Source organism: Dromiciops gliroides, chromosome 1, assembly GCF_019393635.1.
Source record: "Dromiciops gliroides isolate mDroGli1 chromosome 1, mDroGli1.pri, whole genome shotgun sequence".
NCBI classification, from domain to species: domain Eukaryota; kingdom Metazoa; phylum Chordata; class Mammalia; order Microbiotheria; family Microbiotheriidae; genus Dromiciops; species Dromiciops gliroides.
In genome coordinates, this window is record NC_057861.1 from 673726117 (window position 1) to 673750062 (window position 23946).

At 38.5% G+C, this 23946-nt stretch overlaps 2 protein-coding genes across 2 annotated transcripts in view; both read left to right on the top strand.

Moving 5' to 3' along the window:
• Positions 1-23946, top strand: part of IHO1 (interactor of HORMAD1 1) — a 74677-nt gene that overhangs the window by 7223 nt on the left and 43508 nt on the right. Inside the window, exons 2-4 of the mRNA XM_043979288.1 lie at positions 15960-16000; positions 16532-16598; positions 21548-21722. Coding sequence (XP_043835223.1) covers positions 16543-16598; positions 21548-21722 — 231 coding nt within the window. The 5' untranslated portion in view covers positions 15960-16000; positions 16532-16542. The remainder of the gene's footprint in view (positions 1-15959; positions 16001-16531; positions 16599-21547; positions 21723-23946) is intronic.
• On the top strand, positions 21041-21488 carry LOC122739987 (60S ribosomal protein L38-like). The gene is made up of 2 exons (XM_043981776.1): positions 21041-21235; positions 21459-21488. Exons 1-2 carry the CDS (start codon positions 21041-21043, stop codon positions 21486-21488), a joined length of 225 nt encoding a protein of 74 aa, XP_043837711.1.

A 23946-nucleotide genomic window follows, 5' to 3' on the forward strand; every position in this document is an offset into this window, starting at 1 on the left:
GTAGTTAAGATTCCCAGAGACAGAGCACAGTACTGTATCTCTTTTCTTGCATTTACTAAAAATAAATCTGGCTTCTTTCCAGGGAGGACTATGATTAAGATTTCTATTTTTGTTAAAATGGAGGTCTGATTTTTTTTTTTGGTTATATAGACTGTGTACTTAAAAGAATCCATGTAGCAGGGCAGCTAGGTGGCACAGTGGATAGAGCACCAGCCCTGAATTCAGGAGGACCTGAGTTCAAATCCGACCTCAGACCCTTGACACTTACTAGCTGTGTGACCCTGGGCAAGTCACTTAACCCCAGTTGCCTCACCAAAAAAAAAAAAAAATCCATGTAGCCACAATATGCAATGCTAAACTCATTCAGAGTTTCAACCTGTGAATGAGACAGCTAGAACCAGGTAAAGAATGTGCTCTTTAGTGGAGATCTGCTATATATTTAGGCTGCCCAAATACAGTATTTTAGGCAAGTAGAAAATCAGTATAGGATTCTCATAATGCACAACCGAATGTTTTGGCTGAGTTGAGAGATGCCAAAGCTTTTGGATGGATGCTGGGCTACTGTTATTTGCTTAAATAATCAGCTCATCTGTTTTCTGGTTGTTTGAGCATATGGTAGAAATGTTCTTTCTTCTGTCTTCTGTTTCTGGGTGAAAAACATTACTTTTGGGTTGAGGAGAAGAATGCTGATAAAGCTGTACCACCAGCCTTTCGGGTGGGGATTAACTAGAAATTAAAATGGGGAGGCTCTTTTTTTTTTTTTTTTTTAGTCAGGCAATTGGGGTTAAGTGACTTGCCCAGGGTCACACAGTTAGTAAGTGTTAAGTGTCTGAGGCTGGATTTGAACTAAGGTACTCCTGACTCCAGAGCCAGTACTCTATCCACTGTGCCACCTAGCTGCCAAATGAGGAGGCTCTTGAAAGAAAGGGGATACATCTTATTTCTTTTGTAGCCAGCAACTCTGGGAACCTGGTACAGGTGTACATTTGTGTTGCTCTATCAGAGTTTTCAAAGGCATTTTTTCACACCGATGGCCTCATTTCAACATTTATTAAGTGCCAAATTATGTGCTTATTGCATCAAGCCTTGGAACACTATAAGACTTGATCCAAGACCACTCAAAAGAGATTGGTCAAACAACACAGGAAAACTCAACTTCAGGAAGAATGTATATTGCACAGATTGGGGTTTGAAGTTAGCAGGTAATTAATCAACTTGCTATTACCAGCAGAGCATCGCTTCTGTGCATCTGGCCAGGGGATAATTAAAGCTATTCTAATGCTTAGTTGAGGACCTTGCTTCTAGCTTGGGACACAGAGCCATCATACCTAAGGGTCAAGTAATCACCAAAGGCCATCGGAATGGCCCAGTCTAACATCGTCTTTCGATTTCCTTACTTCAAAGTAACTGCTCAGGGTCTTTGGCTCCATCGCATCCTCTCTCCAACATTCCTGCCTTTATTATTAATATCAACTGGCAATAAAATGGCTGATATTTGTGTTATATTCTGGACAACATAAGTCTCATCTGGAGCAGCATCAAAGTTGGTGGTTTCCCTCTCTAAGTCTTGAGTGGTAGGCTATCTCTGTCTTTCTTTTTGTATCCTCAGTGCTTTGTACATAATAAATGTTTAAGAAATGCTTTTTTGGGGGCAGCTAGGTGGCGCAGTGGATAGAACACCGGCCCTGGATTCAGGAGGACCTGAGTTCAAATCTGGACTCAGACACTTGACACTTACTAGCTGTGTGACCCTGGGCAAGTCACTTAACCCCCACTGCCCCCCCCACAAAAATGCTTTTTCACTCATTCAAAAGGCAGAATCAACAAGATTTGGCAGTGGATTGAATATGGGGAATGATGAGGGAGAAGAATGAATTGAAGATGATTCAAAAGTTATTAACTTGGGACTGGAAGGATAGTAGTTCTCTCAGAAGAAATCAGGGTGTGTGGAGAAGAGATGGGTTTAGGGAAGAGGAGTTGTATTTTGAATATGATGAGTTTAACCTCAACTATCTACCACAAGCATGGCCATACTAAAATCTCCCCATCACTCCTAATTAGTAGTGAGTAAACTAGGATAGTAGTTTTGTGAGCAGAGATAAAGGAATGGATGTAAAAGATGCTAAGAAATAATTTGAGATGCCAGTAGATCCAGGTAAAGATGTCCAGTGTGAAGTTGGTTATATGCAACTTGAGTTCAGGAAGGATATTGGGTTTAACTATAGATTTGGGTAATCATTTGTAGAGGGCTAATAGTTGAATTAATGAGCTGATGAGATCACTGATATTTTAGGGTCCTGCTCCTTTTTCCATATGATTCAGGGTTACTCTTAGGGTTCATAGAAATTAAGTGAAGAGAAGACTTTATCAGATTTTCCTCTTTACCTTTACTGATAATCGCCCTCTAAATGAGCAATTTGTGATAAACTGTCATACCCCAGGGAAAAAGCAAAAGCCAAATGCATAAAATTTGACAATTTACGATGTAAACTATATTCTTTGTAGCCAATAATGGTCTTTGAACAAGTTAATATAAAATGAGATACACTGCAGGTCTGTGTCCTGAATTGGGTTTCTACCAGTTATTGGAATAGACTTGCAGTCTCATATGAGCCAGTTGGGAAAGCATATAATTAGGAGAGGATGTGGTTAATGAAGGAGTGGGTGGTAACTTCAACAGTTTCTAGGACTGTTGCATGACCAGAAAGCAGGTAAGGAGTCTGCTGTCTCAACTCAGCTAGCTGGGTTGGGGTGGCCCAGTAGCATCTCATAACCTTTTCCCAGATGGCTCATAAGTTTTCCCTTTTTTATGAAGAAAGGATCCTGGCTGACACAGATTCAACATTTTACCTCTTATACTTACTACCTGTGGGACTTTGGACAAATCACATAACCTTTTTGTGATTCAATTTCCTTGTCTTCATATGAGAGGTTTGAATCAGATGGTCTCTGATTTGATGGAAACATCAAATCTATAATCCTGGGTTTCAGTCTTCTAGTTCCTGGGGATATTAGGCAGTGATTGGTTGAATGAGATGGTGAAACCACTCGTACTAGATCAGCTCAGATCAGAGGGGCTCATCCCATTATCTCTGCTTAGGATGCAAAATCTGTTATTTGTTATGAACTAGAGAAACTACAAAAAACTACTTCGCTTAGGCTTAGCTAAATGAAGCATTATCACAATTCTGAAAACTGGAAGAGATCTTCCTAACAGTTTAGGTTATAAATCAAAACAGTGAAATTGTATCACTGAGTGGAAAAGCAAAGTATCTTGAGGAACTTGTTATTTCTTTTCTTTTCTTTTTTTTTTGGGGGGGCAGGGCAACGGGGGTTAAGTGACTTGCCCAGGGTCACACAGTTAGTAAGTGTTAAATGTCTAAGGCTGGCTTTGAACTCAGGTCCTTCTGAATCCAGGGCCAGTGCTTTATCCACTGTGCCACCTAGCTGCCCCCCTCTTTTTTTTTACAATTAAAAAAATTATAAAATTATTTTATTATTTTCTAATTACATGGAGAGAGAGTTTTCAACATTTGTTTTTATAAGATTTCTAGTTCCAATTTTTTCTCCCTCCCTCCCTTCACTTCTTCCATCCCAGGACAGCAAGCAATCTGATATAGGTTATATATGTACAATCCCATTAAACACATTTCTGCATTAGTCATGCTGTGAAAGAAGAATCAGAACAAAAGGGAAAAACCTCAACAAAGAAAAACAAAAAAGGTAGAAATAGTATGGTTTAATCTACATCTAGATTCCACAGTTCTTTTTTTCTGGATTTGGAAAGCATTTTCCATCATGAGTCCTTTGGAACTATTTTGGACCACTGTATTTCTGAGAAAAGTCAAGTCTATCACAGTTGATGAAAATTTCTTGTTATTTCTAATGTGACCAAGGCTTAGGAGAACAATGGCCCAGAGGCTTGTTCTTCAAGGATGAAAAGGAGTCTCTGCTTTAAAGATTTACAGCTTTCCCCTTGGATTCTATATATGAATGCTGACAAAATAGGGTACTGGGAGAAAATTCCCAAGGATTCTAGTGTTAAGGAGAAAAAGCCTCATTTTACCAATATGCATGAATATATTATTTTTATCAAGTAATATAATTTTATTTGCTTATGCAGGCAGGTTGACACTTGCAGTTATGAAAATTCTGAATAGCAAACACATCCTTACGCACAGTATTAACAGGAGTAAAGAATTGTAGACACCAGAGATAGAAAGCAATGCAGCAAAGTTCATTCTGTTGGTTCTGCCAGTCTATAGGGTGAGAAGAGGTTTAGGATAGAAATTTAAGGGCCACCCCTGCTAAGGAGTTGGAGGATGGATAAAGATCTCACAGAGGAGTGGGCTTGGACAATTAGGAGAACTAGGAGAAAGTAGCTTTGTGGAATCCAAGGAGGATCCAGGAAGGAAAGGAGGTTGGCAATGAATGGCAAAAGCTGCAGAGAGGATTAAGGCCAACAGATTTCACAGCTAATAAATCATGGTCATTTTGGAAAGATCTATTTTATTTGAATGGTGTGGGTCTGAAGCTGAATTGCAAGGAGGTAAGAAGTATGAGGTGAAGAGTAAAAACAGTGGGTAGAGAATTTTTTTTCTAGGAATTTGACTGTGAAATGGAAAATTGATACAATTTAAGGGGCATGGCAGTCAAGATTTTTTTTTTAAAGTATGGAAGAGACTGGGACATATTTGTAGATAGCTAAGAAGAAGCCAGTAGATAAGTAGAGATTAAAGATGAGAGAGGGAATGATCAAAGGGGCAATTTCTAAGTGGAAATAGAGAGGGTTGGAATCAGTGTGCAAATAGAAGGACTGCTTTTGGCAAAAAAGGCTACCTCTTCTTCTGACACCTAAGCAGAAGGGGATGATATGGGGCGAATGATATAAAAGGGCTTTTAGCTGTGGAGAAGGGAAAAGAGGAAACATATAGCAAACGGCATCAATTGTTATAGAGAAGTTTGGAAGCCAGGCTCTCAGCTGAGAGGGCTAAAGAGGTGATAGTGTTAGGTGTTAGAGGAAAGAAGAAAAAAAAAAATCTGAAACCTTCTCTTTGGCGATTATTGTAGAGTCAATCAGGAAAGAATAAGAATTTCCATGCTCAGTAGAGTTCTGCTGAGATAAGATTAAATGTGTAGTGGAGCCATTCACAGGAGTGTGAGTTTCTCTAGTAACATTCAGGAATACTCAGGTTTGAGAGAAGATACATGATAGGATTGTAGATTTGAAGCTGGAAGACATTTTAAAGTTGAGGTTTGCCCTGGAATGGGGCAGAAAGAACAAAGTTGTGAAAGATTCACAAGCAGAAATAGTTGAATAATTGAACCAGATTCAAGATTTCAGGTCACAACACATTAAAACAATTTAGTACTATGATTTAGATATAAAGGGTGACATGGAAGAAATCACCAGTCAAATCTACGCATAGGGAAAGAGTTCATGACCAAACAAGAAATAGAGAGGTTCACAGGAAGTTAAAAGGAAAATTTCAATGGCCTGAAATTAAAAAGGTTTTGCATATGGAGCTAAAATTAGAAGAGAAGCAAGAAACTCCGAGTTTGGGTGGAAAGGTAGGCAGGCTATGGTGATGGCACAGAGTAGAGAAGATAGTCTCCATGGCTAGTGAATAGGTTTCTGGGTCAGAAGGGTTTCATAATATTTAGGGGGATGAGGCACCTATTTTCACCAGTCAGGAAATAACAGCTGCACTTTTCTGGCTCCATTGTTATATTATAGGAGTTGTTATATTAGGGAGGCAGCTTGGTACCACTAGTGGAAACCGTTCTAGTAGCATCAAATGTCTTGGGTTCAAATCCATCTCTGACAATTACTATCAGTCTCCCTGGGCCTCAGTTCCTTCATCTGTAAAATGACAGGGTTGGACTAGTTCCACTCTTTCCAGCTCCACACAGTTGTGAATCACAAACTGCAGAGGTTGGAAATAACAACATTAAAAAAACCAAAAACCCCAACATAAAAACAAACACACACAAAAAACCCGAGAGCTGAGTCCTCAAGAGGCTTATAGTTTTTTCATCAACTGCTTCCGCTTGTGTCGTCCACTTGTCACTGAAATGGGGAATCATCGTGAGGTTCCAGGGCTGCATTTCTTCTACACCTTGTAGAGCTGATGCCAGATGCGAAGGTTAGGGGCCCCTAGTCTTTCACTCAAGCCTTTGCTCTGGGGGAAAACCAGAGGAGACCCGACCTTGGGGCGGCTACACCTTAACTGGTGTAACCTCAGCTTTCCCAGGCCTGGGCTGCCCCAAGCCACGTGCTCGCTCCTGTCCTCTGATTGGTTGCTTTCTCGAAGACGGAACCTGGTCACGTGGGCAGCAGGCGGGCGGGGCTTCTAGTGAAGGTGAGACTCAAGTATCGCACTAAGTGGGTGAGGCTGCATTTTTTTTCCCTAGGTTGGGGGTGGACTGTAGATACCCAGTTTTAGGGGCTAGGGTCTCAACCTGAGGGGAGTTTCTGGGGCGTAACCTTCTAGAGTAACCCTCTCGACTTGATTCTGGGAGAAGTGAGCCCCACCCAGTTTTCGGGGTGGGGTGCTGAGGAGAGGAGGCCCTGTTGCTTCGTGCTTCTCCCATCTACTGCCGCCTCCTCTTCCCTCTGCTCCTGCTGCGCAGGCGCGGCCCTTCCCCCATCTTCTACTTTTGAGGGGTGGAAACCAGGCCGCCCAGTCTATAGTGTAAACTCATGAGGGCAGGTCTTCGAATTTGGGGTTGTTAAATTAATGTAGGCTCTGACTGTGTACCCTCTGGTCATATATGCACAAATTCCCTCTCAGTCTTTGTGGGTTGGAGAAGTGTTCTGGGGGGCAGCTAGGTGGCGCAGTGGATAAAGCACCAGGCCTGGATTCCGGAGTACCTGAATTCAAATTCGGCCGAAGACACTTGACACTTACTAGCTGTGTGACTTTAGGCAAGTCACTTAACCCCCATTACCCCGCAAAAAAAAAAAAAAAGTGTTCTGGACCTAAGATGTGGAGAGAGACCTGGGTTCAAATCCCCATACAGGACACTTTATACTTAACAGTGTGTTTATGGGCAAATCATTTAACTTCACAGAACCTCAGTTTCTTCATCTGTAAAATGAATTGTGTGTTCTTATCTACCAGATAAGATTAGGCTTAAATGATAGCATGGCTAGCAATAGTGCTTAAGATTTCCTCTTAGCTATTATATGCATTATATGAAGAGAAAATCTAATACGTAGACACATATACTACATACTCTTTTTTTTTTTTTTAGTGAGGCAATTGGGGTTAAGTGACTTGCCCAGGGTCACACAGCTAGTAAGTGTTAAGTGTCTGAGGCCAAATTTGAACTCAGGTCCTCCTGAATCCAGGGCCAGTACTCTACCCGCTGCTCACCTAGCTGCCCCTACATATTCTTTTTTAACAATCCTTTTATCCCTTTCCCCCATATATTTCTTTTCTTTGTCTTTTCTTTCTTTCTTTCTTTTTTGTGAGGCAATGAGGGTTAAGTGACTTGCCTGGGGTCACACAGCTAGTAAGTGTCAAGTGTCTGAGTCCATATTTGAGATCAGGTCCTCCTGACTACAGGGCCAGTGCTTTATTCACTTTGCTACTTAGCTGCCCCCAGAAACATTTTATTAAGCGCCTTTTTGCATGTAGCATCTGATTATGCAAAGTAAAAAGAGTCAAGCAGGCAGATGAGTGAGTATACATATCCAGGTAAAGTTTAGTAACAGAAGTATACTTTAATTTTTGGGGGGAGGGGCAGGGCAATGAGGTTTAAGTGACTTGCCCCAGGTCACACAGCTAGTAAGTGTGAAGTGTCTGAGGTCAGATTTGAACTCAGCTCCTTCTGAATCCAGGGCTGGTGCTTTATTCACTTTGCCACCTAGCTGCTCCCCAGAAGTATACTTTAAGAGAGGACAAGGTTAAGTGCTATGGAAACTTCAGTTTCTTAGTACACCAGGTTAATAAAACCTGTGACCTGCCCACCCCCACCCCCCTTTTTTCTGATATAAGCTTAAAGCAGAGTGGATTACAGTAGCAGATTGGAATTCAGGGGTAGAGGAGCACTGTAATAGAAGAAGCAAATGTGTCTAGCTCTTGAGTATACAATTGCCTGGGGAAAGGAGGTGTCAAGGTGAGGAGTAAACAGGAAAATTGGGGAATCTAGTATTTATATAAATACACCCACCTTTCCTTCAACTTGATAAGTCAGTGTAGTGATGCAGGTGTAGCTTTGTGGGAAAATGTAATCCCCAACATGTGTGTAGTGACAGAATCATGTGTTCCACCGTTCTTATTTTGTTCCTAAGTTTATAGTAGATATTTAGTTATAAAAGTTCGAGAAGTTTTCGTGTTCACTAGTCAGTATGGCTTAACTAGAGTATTACTTTGCTTAATTTGTCAAACAAATAAATGATCACATTTCTTGTAGGGGATCCGTCCTAAGGGAATTAAATATTAGCTATTTGCAAATAGGATTCTGTTTTACAGATGCTAGAATAATACCTGCAACATAACTCAGAAGGCTACCAATTAAAATGTTGATTACTTCTCAAAAACTTAACTCTTTTTCAATTCACATAATCAGCTTGGCACCAGCCAGTTTGATATTTTTTTTTTTTTTGGTGAGGCAATTGGTGTTAAGTGATTTGCCCAGAGTCACACAGCTACTAAGTGTTAAGTGTCTGGGGCCACATTTGAACTCAGGTCCTCCTGAATCCAGGGCCGGTGCTCTATCCACTGCACCACCTAGCTGCCCCAGCCAGTTTGATTTTTAATTGTCTTGCCTCTTGACCCCAAAAAACATCCCATGAGGCTAATTTTTGTATTGCAAACTAGTTCACTATATTTACATTTCCAGGTTTGTTTTTTTTGTTTTGTTTGTTTGTTTTGTTTTGTTTCAGATCTGTGACTTCATTGGTGTCAAGGACTCCTGGTGAGAAAACTCTCCTCTATGAATTCAGATCTACAGCTGTTTTGCAATGTATGGTCAGAGACTTGCCTGGGCAACCAAAAGGTTAAATGACTTACCTAGGATCACGCAATCAGCATGTGAAAGAGACTAACTCAGACCTGGAGTCTTTCTGATCCTGAAGTCTGGCTCTCTATCCATTATACTGTGTTGTCTTTCTTACATATCTGTATAAGTTTTGAAGATAACTTTGAGTTCTATGATAACATCACTGTAATGGACTTCTAAATGTTGCTGATGTCCTTTAACTTGGTTGGATGTTTGAGCTTTATGAGTATAGTATGCCTTCTGGGTTCATTGCTCACAGGTTCTCATCTAATTTACTCCCAGATGACAGCCAGACAGACAGACTTAATTGGATTTTAGAAAGGAATATTTACTGAGATGTTATAATAAGAATGGTTGGTATAAACATTCACCCCAAAAAACTGGAACACTCTCTCCCACAAGTACATAGAGTCCAGGGTGAGGTAGGCTCAAGCTTAGAGGGCACATGTAGCAAAGTGGTAACTCACAGTTCCTCTTTGGAACAGAAGTTCTATTCTTTCCTGAAGAATTCATGAAGTTCCTTCCTCTAAGGTATGTGTGTAGCATTCTGCTGAACCTTAACAATAGGGGTCCTTGAGTCCTGATGCATTTTTGCATTTTTTTTCTTCTACAAAGAAGCCTCCTTTCCTCAGTATGTCCCAGATGGATGCATTGTTTGTTCCTTGTTCAGTCTCTTTGATGACCTGGTAAATGGGAAGAAGGTGATACCCCCCTGTGCTTACCTCTACCTTTTTGTTGCTATGGTCACAGTATATACAAGGATTATATTCCTCAAAAAACTCCCCAAATACTCCCAACTTTCCTGCATTCCTGCTTTAATCCCTTCATATATGTGTATGCATAGACATATACACATATCTTATTTATATATGTGTATGTGTATGTGTGTGCATAAAAATCAGTGAAGAGATTCAAGAAGGAAAGTAGGTAGGCTGGGAGCATTTATATAAATACAGATATTTACATGTATATGTACACATATGCCCAAAGGTATGTCCACTTCTTTCACTTAATTTGATGTCATCTAGTTGGGCAGCTAGGTGTTGCAGTGGATAGAGTACCAGGCCTGGAGTCAGAAAGACTCATGTTCCTGATTTCAAATCTGACCTCAGACACTTACTATCTGTGTGACCCTGGGCAGGTCACTTAATTCTGTTGGCCTCAGTTCCTCATCTGTAAAATGAGCTGGACAAGGAAGTAGCAAACCACTCCAGTATCTTTGCCAAGAAAACCCCAAATGGGGTCATAAAGAGTGAGAGACTGAAAAACAAAAACAAAAAAACAAAATTCATGGAATGACTTGAAGCACTTCACTGCTTGCATCTAGTTTATACCTTTGATTAATTAATTCAGTGGTGATATCTATGAATTGTTCACACTTAGTTTACAGATTTGATTGGTTAAAAGAATCATTCCCCATTTTCAACTGATAGAAGTATCAGGGTCTAGAGCATCTTGTTAGTTACATTAATTGTGGCTGGGGTGAGGTATGTAAAACATCTCTCTTTACATGTGCCTGTAAACTTTTTTTGGGGGGGGGGTCCATTAATGAGGTAAGATTTGGCAAGATTTGAGAACCACAGTTCTAACTATTGATGAGTTTGTACCCTTAGAATTCAAGTTAAATACCAGTGGTCAGTCAGGAGTTGGTGAGCTTAGATATTCTCTTTGGGGAGTCTAGAAAGGCCTCCTGGGGAGCTAGGACTATGGTCTAAGCACAGGTAGGAGTCTGAGTGAATTCTAGCCATCATTCTTGACCTTTTCTGTTTCACTGACTAGGCTCTTTCTGAACTGCTTTTGCAGTTTGAACTATGGGATTCCTTTAGAGTGAGGCATTTAGAGAATGTTTAAAGGGAACCAGTTGATTAAAAAAATCTATTCTTCCTGCTTTCATCTCATTTAGCTATGTTACCCATTTATTTGCACTGTAAGAAGAATCTTTCAGTAGACTCCTTTGAAAGTAGACTACAAAGAAGAAATTAACATATCCCTGTATTCAGACAAGTTGAAACAAATTAATTAATTGCAATGTTTATTGATGACTATAACCCTTTTTTTTCTTTCAGATAAGGCAGGGGTAGTGTATAGGGTAGTTAAAAAAAGTTATTTATATCTCTGCTTTTATATTACCTTCATTTCATATATTCCTTCTCCTCCCTTACCCAGAGAGCAATTCCTTATAACAAAAAATAAGAGAGGAAAAAAGGCAATTCAACAAAGTTAGGCAACATACAAATAAGTCAGATAGTATATGCAATGTAAATCTATTCCTATAGTCCCCCCTTCTACAAAGAAGGGAGGGAAGAGCATGGTAGAGACTTTTAAATAATAATCGCTCAAATGAGAACATAGGCTTCATTTTTTTTTTAAGTGAGGCAATTGGGGATTAAGTGACTTGTCCAGGGTCACACAGCTAGTAAGTGTTAAGTGTTTGAGGCTGGATTTGAACTCAGGTCCTCCTGACTCCAGGGCCAGTGCTCTATCCACTGTGCCACCTAGCTGCCCCCGGCTTCATTTTTAATACATTTAATTGTTGTCTTCTGTGATTACTTCACAGTTTTTCAGCACCTTTCTCTCACTGAACTTTCTTTTGTGACAAAGAAAAGCAATTGAGAAAAATATCAGATTTGATAATGTATACAATATTCTGGCTGGCAGTAGTTGTCCTTCCAACTCTCTGAAGAAAGGTGGGGGTAAGTTTCATTATCTGTTCTCAGGAAGTTTAATTGATTTTTTCCATTACAAAGACTTGAACTTCTTTTTAGTGATCTTTTCATTTTCATTGTTATAGTCATTATGTTTATTATTTTCCTCTGCCTCAGTTCATATGAATGTTCTCATTTCTCTGAATTCCTTCCATTCTTCATACTGCACAGTAATCTTCCATTACAGTCACACATCACATTCTTCATTTAAAGGACACCCACTTAGTTTGCTACCACAAAGAGTGGTATGATGAAGATTCTGTTACATTTGTTACTTGTTTTTGTCTTTGATTTCCTTGGGCCATATGCCTGGTGTTAAACCCCGGGGTCAGAAGGTATGGAAAATTTAGTAATTTTTCTTGCTTAATTAGGATATTAGAATTTAGAGCTAGATCAGAGTCCATTTTCTGAGAAAGCTGAGATGCACTTGGAAGGTTGTGACTTTTTGTAGTCACAGGGCTATAATTATATGGAGAACACCAAATGTTTATGAATTGGGTTTTAGATGATGGAAAGCTAGGAAAAGGAGAAAGTGATGCCCATAACCATTTTTGCCTAGTGTTTAATTACAAAGCCAAGACCTTCTAGCTTCTTGTTTTCTGAATAATGTGTTAGTCTGCTGATTTGCATTACCATTCTAGAATAAGAAACGGGCTCTGAATGCCCAATTAAATCGGGTCTTTTTTTAAAAAAATTATTTATATTTCAGTATAAATAGTCTTCCCAAAATAAAGTTAGGTGGTATAAAACATAAATGTTAATATTTACTTTCTTTCTTTTTTTTTTTGGCAGGGCAATTGGGGTTAAGTGACTTGCCCAGGGTCACACAGCTAGTAAGTGTTAAGTGTCTGAGGCTGGAATTGAACTCAGGTCCTCCTGACTCCAGGGCTGGTGCTCTATCCACTGCACCACCTAGCTGCCCCTTAATATTTACTTTCAAAAATGCTTCAGTATTTTTGTTCAGTGTGTTCTGTGTGAGAGTGGGCAAGTCACTTAATCCTGTTGGCCTCAGTTCCTCTTCTATAAAATGAGCTGGAGAAGGAAATGGCAAACCACTCCAGTAGCTTTGCCAAGAAAACCCCAAATGGGGTCACAAAGAACCATGAAGAAATGATTATTACTGCTTCAGTATGTATTATTTCAGTACTTATATGTCTCCTACACATTTGTTGGAGTCACTGTTAATTAGGATTAATTCAGTTAAAATCAGTCAGTGGATAAATATTTATTAAGCACCTGCTATATGCCAGGTACTGTGCTAAGAGCTGGGAATAAAAAGAAAATCAGAAGACAGTCTCTGTTCAAGGAGGAGATTCAAACAACCATGTGTAGACCAGTTTTATATAGGATAAACTGAAGATAATTAGTATAGAGAAGGTCCTAGAATTAAGGGGTATTACGAAAGGCTTTCTGTATAAGGTAGGATTTTAGCCGGGACTTGATGGAAACCAGGAGTTGGAAATGATGAAGGAGAACACTTCAAGCCTGGGGGACAATGGCCAGCAAAAATTCCTAGTCTATAGATGGAATTGTCTTGTGCAAAGAAAAGCATGGAGGCCAGTGTCACTGGAGGCCAGGAGGTGTAAGGGATAAAAAGACTTGGAAGGGAACGGAGGGCAGGGGGGCAGATTATGAAGGGCTTTGAATGGCAGAGGAGTTTACAATTGAAGGTGATAGAGAACATTGGAGTTGATTGAGTAGAAGTGTGACATGGTTAGATCTTTAGGAAGATCAGGATTATGGACTTGAGTGAGGAGAGACAAGGCAGAGACCAACTAGGGCTTGCACTAGCCCAGCAGCTGTGTGAGGAGAGAGAAGGAGGCATCTAGGAGAGCTATTGCAAAGATAAAATCGACAGGCCCTGGCATCAAATTGTTGGGGAGTGAGAGAATGAGTAGCCAAGGATGAAACCCATATTATGAGCCTAGGGATCTGGAAGAATCGTGGTACCCTCAACAGTAATAAGGAAGTTAGGAAGAAGAGAGGGTTTGGGGGAAAGCTAATGAGATCAGTTTTAGATATGTTGTGTTTAAGACGTCTGTGGGACATCTAGTTTGAGATATCGAAAATACATTTGGTGGTGAGATTGAAGGTCAATAAAGAGGTTAAGCCTACATAAGTAGATATGAAATCATCATCATAGAAATAATTGAATTGGGGGCAGCTAGGTAGCACAATGGATAAAGCACTGGCCCTGGATTCAGGAGGCTCTGAGTTCAAATTCGGCCTCAGACACTTATCACTTAGTAACTGTGTGACCCTGGGCAAATCACTTAACCCTCATTGCCCTGCCCCCCCCCCAAAAAAAAGATTAGTAACTTTGAGAAAGCAGTTTGGGTTGAATAGTGAGGTAGGAAACCAGACTGTAGAGAGTTGAGAGAAAAGATGGCATCTATTGTAAATGTCCTTCCCAAGGAGTTTAGCAATAAAAGGGAAGAGATTTGGGACAGTAGCTATCAGGCATAGATGTGAAGGATTTATGAGGATGGGGGAGAGATAGACATGTTTATAGGCAGCAGGAAAGCAGCTAGTAGAATAGGAGAGATTGAAGATAAGAGAGTGGGGATTATAGCATGGATAATCTACTGGAAAAAAGAAGATAGAATGGGATCAACCTCTTGTGCATGTAGAGTTTGCCTTAGCATGAAGGACCACCTCAATATGTGAGATAGGAGTGAAGGTAGAGATAGTGGCCAAAGACACTTGGGAAATTTTAGTTAAGGAAGAGGGAAAAAGAGAAAACTCTGGGGGAGTGGCTTCAATTGTTTCAGTGAAATATGAGACAAGGTCTTCAGCTGAAAAGGTGGGAAGAGAGGGGAGGTATGGGGAGTTTGAGGAGAGATGAAAATCTTTGGAAACACTGCTGTAGTGAGTGGTATAGTGAGTCATTTAGGGAGAAGGAGAAAGGATTGCCTTCCAGCAGTGAGGATCCAGTTGAGATTATGTAACATAAACTTGCAATGGATCCGGTCAGTGTGGTTTTTGAAATTTTCTCCAGCTTCCCTTTGGCAGAATGTGAGTGGGAGTGAAGTCAACAGATGGTAGGAGTAATCCAACACTGAGACTTGACCAGGCAAGATCGGTGATAGGATAAAGGGGGCAAGGGATTTAAGATGACAGGGTAGAGTTGAATTGGTTCACTATATGACAAAGATGAGGAGTGGTGGAGAACATAACTAGTGTCATGGTGATAGCCCAGTAAAAAACTAAAGAGTCAAAGGATTGGAGATCACAGTGAGGATAAAGAACTGGGTTTGAGTTAGAAAAGAGAGGGAGAGGGAGAATGACAATGGATTGTGATTAGGGAATTTCAGATATCATATGCTTAGATAAATTGATAGTGTGACTATCTCTGCGTAGCTGAGATGAAGTAGAGGTCATGAGAAATGAGCAAATTGAGGAACTGGGAGGTAAGGGTATTTGAGGGAGTGTCTATATATCTATATCTATATCTATATCTATATCTATATCTATATCTATATCTATATCTATATCTATATCTATATCTATATCTATATCTATATCTATATCTATCTATATGTTATAAGTATTTAAATTAGGCAGCCACCTAAGTGCATGATTTCATGGGATGAGCAGAACTCTGCCTTTCTCAATATAATGCCTCCTCTACCTGGATGCCTTGAGCTTAAGCACCCACAAGTGAAAAATCTTTTCCATTTCCTGAGAAAATCAACTACTTCTACAATCCTGTATAAACTTGTACTGCTTTGTAAAGTAGTTCTACAAACTATTAATCAAGTACTAGGTTCCTCTTCTAATTAGAAAAGCATGATGGTAATTGACTGGGTATTCATTTTGAAGCATTGTCAGAGGAATTTTCAAATGTGAATAACTTTCATTTGACAGATGTGGTACAGTCTGAACAAACATCACTAATGTGATTTAGTGGGGAAGGGGATGTGTTTCTGGCATTTTAGGTTCAAAGTGAACTCAGTGGGGGCTCAGAATTCTCTGAGCGTTTTGTTGTCCTTTCCTTTGATCTATCACATTCTGCCTGGCATTGTAATTATTTGTGTATTGTTGAATCTCTCTTACTAGAACTCTGATGGCAAGACCTGAATTTTATTCAGCATGATATAAGGGAAAGAATGCTGAAACTGGATTTGAATCCCACTGCTGACATTTACTAGTTCTGTGACTTCACATCATTTCTATGAATATTGGTTTCCTCAGCTGTGAAATGAAGATAAACTGTAATAACCTATCTTTTTTTTTTTTTTGCAGGGCAATGAGGGTTAAGTGACTTGCCCAGGGTCACACAGCTAGTAAGTGTCAAGTGTCTGAGGCCAGATTTGAACTCAGGTCCTCCTGAATCCAGGGCTGGTGCTTTATCTACTGCAGCACCTAGCTGCCCCCTGTAATAACCTGTCTTACAAGGCTTTGAGGATCATATATTTAGGGCTGAAGGAACCACATAGATTATCTGGTTCAAACCTTTCCTTTTAAAAATGAGGCAAATGAGTCCCAAAGACATGAATTGGCATGTCCAAGGTCACATAATTGGAAAGTGACTGAATCAGAATTCAAATGCAGGCCTGACAAGTTAATATGAATTTTGACTGGGTTAGCAGATGACGAGTTAGAGTACTTTGTACTTTTATACAAAGTCACTAAAAATGTTTCCTTGGGAAAGGTTCGTCCTTGTTATAGTCATAAAAAATGTCTTGATGTCAATGTGATGTAGATACTACTGTTGGAACATCCTGATTTCCACAGAATAGGTATTTGTAAATTGTTTTTGAAAAAAATTACTCTATGAGCTATCTTAATTAATCTGCTTTCCTTTTTTCTAATAGAATCTTAAGAAATGAACTTTAATGTCTGGAATATCAAAGAGATGCTCAGTGTTCCCCCAGGTCCAGGGTAAGTTTTTACAAGTACGTACTCTGTAGATTAAAGAAGATCTTGTGGCTGCATTTATCTATTATCTGTCCAGGAAGGTTGTACTTATCTAGCAGAAAGTTTCCACTAATGGATGCTACAGTCTATTGCCACTCAAGCCCACAAGGCCTTTCTTTACTCTGTCTAGTCTTTTCCCTAAGTTCTATATTTTATATAGGAAAGCAGTAAATTAGCCCATAAGCACTTCTTTTGAGTGCATTTGAGGTGAAAATTTAATTCAATAAATTTATTCATTAAACACCTATTACATGAGTAACATTGTTTTAGACACTATGGGCAGATACAGAAAAAGTATAAAGACACAGCCCATGTTATTTAAAGACTTTATAGTCCAATTAAAGAAACATCTTAATTGAACACATTTATTTATTAAGTAATTACATTGTGTCCAGCTCTGGTTTAGACACTATGAGAAATACAGAAGTATGACATTTGGTCTCTGATATCTAGGAACTAAATCAATTCAATGAATGGATGAAAAGGCATTTATTAAGAGCTTACTATTTGTCAGGCATTATCATACACCCTGGTGATACAAATTCAAGTAAGCAAGGCAATCCCTGTCTTCATGAAACTTACATTCTAATAGAGGAAGACAGCACAGATAGCTAGAAATTGATGGAAAATAGTGTGGGAACTGATAATAGGACTAGATAATGTGAAAGCTCACCAATCAGAGGACAAGGTCACAGGGAAAACAGTTGAGAAAGTTATATTCAACAATAATTCACTAAACACCCTCATTGTTCCCAGCCTTGTACTTGGTATTATAGAGCAATAAGGAGAATATATATAGGACTTGTCCCTACTCTTAAGAAGCTGTCTACTTGGGGAGATCAATCATAAACACAGAAAACACTTACCACATATCATCACAATATATAGTTATATAGCTGTATGGAATTATGTGGGACAAACTGTTAGTACTGTAGAAGTACATAATAGCCTTTAAATTGGATAAGTTAGGTGTTGCCTGTCAATTATCCCAATCAATGGGCTGATTGTAGAAAATTTTCAAGCCCACTTAGAGAAAGCAATTTAACCCTAAGCACACACTGGTATCTACCAACTATGTCCTTTACCAACCTTCCCTAGCTTCTGGTTTGGGTGACAGGTGAGAGGGTATACCAGAAGTGGAGGACAGAAATTTAAGAAATTTTTAATTGTCTTCCTGTATGACTATTCACTGAGTGGTTTCTTTTCTCTGAACACTTTCTTGAAGATTCATTATTGTGAAACTTAGAGCTTTGTTTTCTTTCTTTAAGAAAAAAATTTAGGGGCGGCTAGGTGGCGCAGTGGATAAAGCACCAGCCCTGGATTCAGGAGGACCTGAGTTCAAATCCAGCCTCAGACACTTGACACTTACTAGCTGTGTGACCTTGGGCAAGTCACTTAAGCCCCATTGCCCTGCCAAAAAAAAAAAAAAAAAAAAGAAAGAAATTAAAGAGCTAGTATTGAGTATGGGGGGAAAAACCCTAAAGGTCTTCATTAATTTCAAAACTTGTTTAAGATGGAAATATAGTGTAATTCAAATTGACCTACCAATCTGCCTTTGTTCTAACCTAACTAATTATTCTCTGTGGCCTTGTAGGGGGAGTTACAAAGAGCTATTTTGAACTATTATTCTACAACTCTCTCTATATATGTGTATACATACATATGTACATATACACACATATACATATATACTTATACCTCTATCTATCTTTCCAGAGTGGTGTGTGTATGTGTGTGTATGTGTGCAGTCCTTGAATCTATTCAGCTTAAAGCTCCAAAAGTGGATCTAGATAAGAATCATTGTGTGATTTTATTATTTTCCAGTTACATGTAGAGATAGTTTTAAACATTTGTTTTTATAAGATTTCTAGTTTCAAATTTTTCTCATTCCCTCCAACTTCCCAAGACAGCAAGTAATCTGATATAGGTTATATATGTGTAATTACATTAAACATATTTCTGCATTAGTTATGTTGTGAAAGAAGAATCAGAGCAAAAAGGAAAAACTCCAAAAAAGAAAAACAACAGCACCAAAAACAAAAGAGATATCAATCTGCATCCATATTCCACAGTTCTTTTTTTTCTGGATTTTGGAGAGCATTTTCCATCATGAGTCCTTTGGAACTATCTTGTACCGTTGTATTCCTGAGAAGAATCAAGTATATCACAATTTCTCAACACATAATGTTGATGATACTGTGTACAATGGTCTCCTGGTTCTGCTCTTCTCACTCAGCATCAGTTCATGCAAGTCCTTCCAGGTTTCTCTAAAATCTACCTGCTCATCATTTCTTACAGCACAATAGTATTCCATTACATTCATATACCACAACTTGTTCAGCCATTCCCCAATTGATGGGCAACCCCTCAATTTCTAATTTCTTGCCACCACAAAAAGAACAGAGGCTGCTGATTTTTTTTTTTAGTGAGGCAATTGGGGTTAAGTGACTTGCCCAGGGTCACACAGCTAGTAAGTGTTAAGTGTCTGAGGCCAGATTTGAACTCAGGTACTCCTGACTCCAGGGCCGGTGCTCTATCCACTGCACCATCTAGCTGCCCCTTCATTCTTTTTTTTTTTTTTTAGGGCTGCTGATTTTTAAAATAGTTTGACAGTATTCTATAGCCCAAATTGTCTAGATTTCTCTTAAATTTGACATTCATGTTCTTTTATTTGTCATGACTTATATTGTATGCAATCTATTATGTTCAAATGGAATTGACATTAATTTTGGCTCACATTTCATTATTGCTTTTTAGTTTTCAAAGTATCTCCCTTATAACAACTCTGGGAAATAGATAGAACAAATATTATTATCTCCATTAGATAGGTAAGGAAATTGAGGCTTGGCAAATTTATGTAACTTACCTGTGGAACCAGAGAGTCCAACTCAGGTCCACTGACTTCTGTTATATGGCATCACTGTGCTAAATTGCTGCTCACTACATTCTAAGAGTTAAGAGATTGAATAACAATTCCAAATTTATCATAGTAGAGGTAATGAATGCCATAACTTTCCACAGGAAATGATGGAAGTTTCAACAATTGATTATTCCTTGACTAAGTATCTTTCTTATCCTGTAAAATGAGAAAGTTGTACTAGATGTTAGCTAAAGGCCCTTCTGAAAGCTATAAGTTTGTGCTATGTAATATATAGGTAGACAAGAAAAATACGAGGACAGGAGTTTTTCATTTGGGAGAATTAGGTTGTAGAGACTTTAAAAGTAGTAAATACCAGAAATGTCCCATCATCCACAATCATATTTTTTTGTTATTTTATCTAACTTTTTTTTGTTCATTTGAACTATCTTCCTTTTGTTCTTGTTCATATTTTTGACAATTTGTACTGTAATGATTGGAATGACGCCATGTGCTGGAGATTTACTGTAGGAAAACTCCACCATGAGGAGAAGGCCTCTGAGGGCAAGACCATGCAGCTTTTCTTTGGTGTCAGGAAGTGACGTTTGCTTGTGGGAGGAAGAGGGGTTGAGGGGGACACTCTGGCTCTCTCTTTCCTCAGGACTCCAGGAGAGAAGGGAGCGAGAAATGTGCTCTCCCTTTAATAGATAGATGAACCTAGGCCTTTCTCTTTCTTTTCACCAAATTCTTATTCTCCTTAATAAATGCTTGAAAGTCTAACTCTTGCTAAAGCTTATAATTTTTTGGCGACCACTCATTAGATATTTTAGACAGACTAGCTAGAATTTTAGCTCCCCTTACAGTACATATCCCAAGTTAAAGCAAAATTTCTTTATATTTTTTTTTTAATTTGGACTCTAGTATGTTGTTATCCATGAGTCACTTAAGATACATGGACAAGGAACAAGAAACCATTGTAGGGAATAGTGCATCACTGTATGAAAATCTTCAGAAGACAATGTACTGTGTTCCTTTAGTCCCTAAAGATTTATGAGATGTGTTTTCAAAGATGAATATGATCCTATATAAGATATGCTGGTGTTAAAAAAAAAAAGACAAAAGCCAAAAGCAAAGACATGCTGATGTTACTAGAAGTGCTAAATAAATGTCTTTGTTAAGAAGGTTATTCTATAACAGTACCAGGAATTCTCTTGATTTTTCATTAATAATGCTTAATATAATTAGAGTGGTGATAGTTTAGTCTTGAGTGACACCCAGTAGAACACTGGTGGCACCATATGGACAGTGATGCCAGGCAGTATGACAATAAAGACTGAATGGTTGTCTATAAATTAGAAAAGTGATATAGTAGTGTGGAAAGAGCATTGAATTTGGAGCCTAAAAACATTCAGCTGCAGACTTATGGCTTGCATTAGAATGTGAGCTCCTTAAGAACAGACTGTCTTCTTTTCCATCTTCCTCAGTCCTTTGTCAGTTGCCCAGTCTCTTGGGCCCTGCGCTGCCCCCTTGTCTTGCCACCACCGCCACCATGCCCCCCAAAATCGAGGAGATAAAAGACTTCTTGCTCACAGCTAGGCGAAAGGATGCCAGATCTGTCAAGATCGAGAAAAACAAGGATAATGTGAAGTTTAAGGTTCACTGCAGCAGATACCTGTACACCTTGGTCATCACAGACAAAGAGAAAAGAGAGAAACTTAAACAGTCCTTGCCTCCTGGTTTGGCTGTGAAGGGATCATTTAATGTTACACCTGTATTAAAATGTGTTAAAAAAAAAAAAGATTTCTTGCTTTTTTTTTCTATTTGTATTGCTACAACATTCAGCACAGTGCTTTGTACATAATAGGTGCTTTATAAATACTTTTTCATTCATTCATTGATTCATTCATTCTATAACCTCTGGTGAATCTCTTCACCTTATAAGTCATTTTCCTTGTCTATAAAATAAGGGGTTGAACTCCTATGACTCCAAAATTTAATTGGCTCCAAATATCCCTTGACTTTAAGCATATTACTTTTTATTTTTATATTATTCCAGGACCAATAAATCATCTAGTTGGAATAACAGTCTTCATGATTGCTCCAGCCTTACTGATTCCCAGTTCCTCTTTGGGTCCCAGTTCTGTCCGGAGAATTCACAATCACTTTCAGCATCTTTGGACTTCAATGCCCACTCCAGACATGCCAAAACTTCACAACAGCCCTCTGAGGATGTGAGTCTGATTTATGTAATTTCTCTGCATTCATTTCACCATTCCTAAGGAAAGGAAGCTATATTTTAAAAGCTGTTTAAATATGTCTTAGGAGGTATACATCTTAAAGGATAATATTTGAAAAGAGTGACGTTCTTGGTTAATAGATGAGTGGGAAAATAATTTGCTTTTGCAGCTGCTTTTGTTATTTAATTAATAATTAATAATGGAATTGTGCTAAATATGGTTGGGCTTAAACCTTTCTTGGAGAGAGTCAAATATTGCATAACTTTTTCTGAGATCAGTAATGCAATTTTACTTATGAGATTTTGCAGGGGAAAAAGGCTTATTGCAAATGTTTGGTAACAGGAATATACATTTTTTGTTTTGGTAATAAAATTTTCCAAGAAGCTCCAGGTGATTTGTAGACTTTACTTAATGCCTTCTTCTAGAAGATGCACTTAAAGAAAGTGAATGTTCAGAGGAGACAAATGAGACATAGGACAATCAGAGATTTGCCCATTTATATTATGTGACTCACTCAGTACCTATACCAGGAATAGCTTATAAATCTCTTAAATCTTTAATCATTGTTAATTAGTCTATGTTCCTGCTCCCCTGGCATTCACTGTTGCTCTGATTAAATCGGGAGAGAGAGAGAGAGAGAGAGAGAGAGAGAGAGAGAGAGAGAGAGAGAGAGAGAGAGAGAGAGAGAGAGAGAGCGAGCATGAGAGTTCATGGTACAACAGAAATATCACTAGACTAGGTTTCAGGAAACCTGGGTTCAGCTCTTTGCTCTACTGCTTCCTGGATCTGAGGGAAGTACTTTGTAAACTTTAAAGCCCTAGAAATGTGAGTTATTTATTATAATATTTTGCAGGTTCACCTTTGCATTTGATGGAGGTCTAGTAACCCATAAACTAAACCCTCCAAAAAGATTTCAGGGCTAAAATTGAGGCCCAATGACCTGAAAAAATCCTCTTCTCAGTGCATTTAAACTTTGAGTTTGGGTTATGAAGACAGAAAAGAAACTTGTCAACTGTATATGTCATTGAGATGTTTTTGACAGAGACCTATTAGTATAATTACTATTTGGGTTGCATCCAATCAGTAGCAATTAAAATTAAATTAATTAACATGTAAAATGTAACCTTCCACCTTTGCTAACACTACCACTACCACTAAGAATTCGCTGTTGTTTACTTAAGTATATGCATTTGAAATTAAGCAATTTTTCTGAAAGATTTTTACATCCTTTAGCACTACAGTAGAAACTTCACAAGGCAGAAAAAGAGCTTCATTTCATTTTTCAAAAAAACTTTTATTTTTTCAATTAAAAAGAATTTGTTTTTATTCCTCCTACTGTTCCCTTCATCTTCACACCATCCCCTTTCTTTAGCCCCCCCATTTGAAAAAAAGAAGAAAAGCAAAATCCTGTAACAAATATGTATAGTCAAGCAAAACAAATTCATACATTGACTGTGTCCAAAATATATGTCTTATTCTGCATCTTAAGTTGATCAACACTCAAGAGTTGTGTAGCATGTTTTATCATAGGTTCTCTAGAACTGTAGTTGGTCACGGTGTTGATTAGAATCCTTTTTAATATCCTTCAAAGTTGTTTGTCTTTACATGGTTGTTGTACTGAATAATTGTTCTATTGATTCTGCTTATTTTATTATCATTCTGCATTAGATCATAAAGGTTTATCATTTCTTATGGTCCAGTAATATTCTGTCATATTCATATACCATAATTTGTTTAGCCATTCCCCAGTTGATGGGCACCTCCTTAGTTTCTATTTCTTTGCCATTATAAGACAGCTAGCTTCTATAAATATTTTTGCATATGAGGGTCCATTTCCTTTTTCTTTAATTACTTGAACCATAGCATAATGGTATCACTGGGTCAAAGAGTATATACAAATTAGTGCCTTTTAATTTCATAGTTCCAAAGTTCCAAATGGCTTTCCAGAATGACTGGGACAATTCACAGCTCCACAAACAGTTCATTAATTTTCATATTTTCCCAGAGCCCCTCCAATATTTGTCATATCCCCCTTTTGTCATCTTTACTACTCTAATGGGAATGAGGTGGAACCTCAGAGTTGCTTAAGTTTTCATTTCTCTTTTTGTGTTTGGAACATTTTTTCATATGGTTATTGAAGGCTTAGATTTCTCTCTTTGAAAACTGTCCATTGATATTTTTCCAATTCTGGTATGGCTTTTATTCTTATAAATTTGAA

What these genes read in the sequence shown, in the direction of transcription:
- LOC122739987 (XM_043981776.1), top strand. Translation starts at nt 21,041, where the DNA reads ATGCCCCCCAAAATCGAGGAGATAAAAGACTTCTTGCTCACAGCTAGG. An exon ending in CCTTGCCTCCTGGTTTGGCT is followed by an intron (nt 21,236 to 21,458) that starts GTGAAGGGATCA and finishes CTATAAAATAAG; the next exon opens with GGGTTGAACTCCTATGACTC.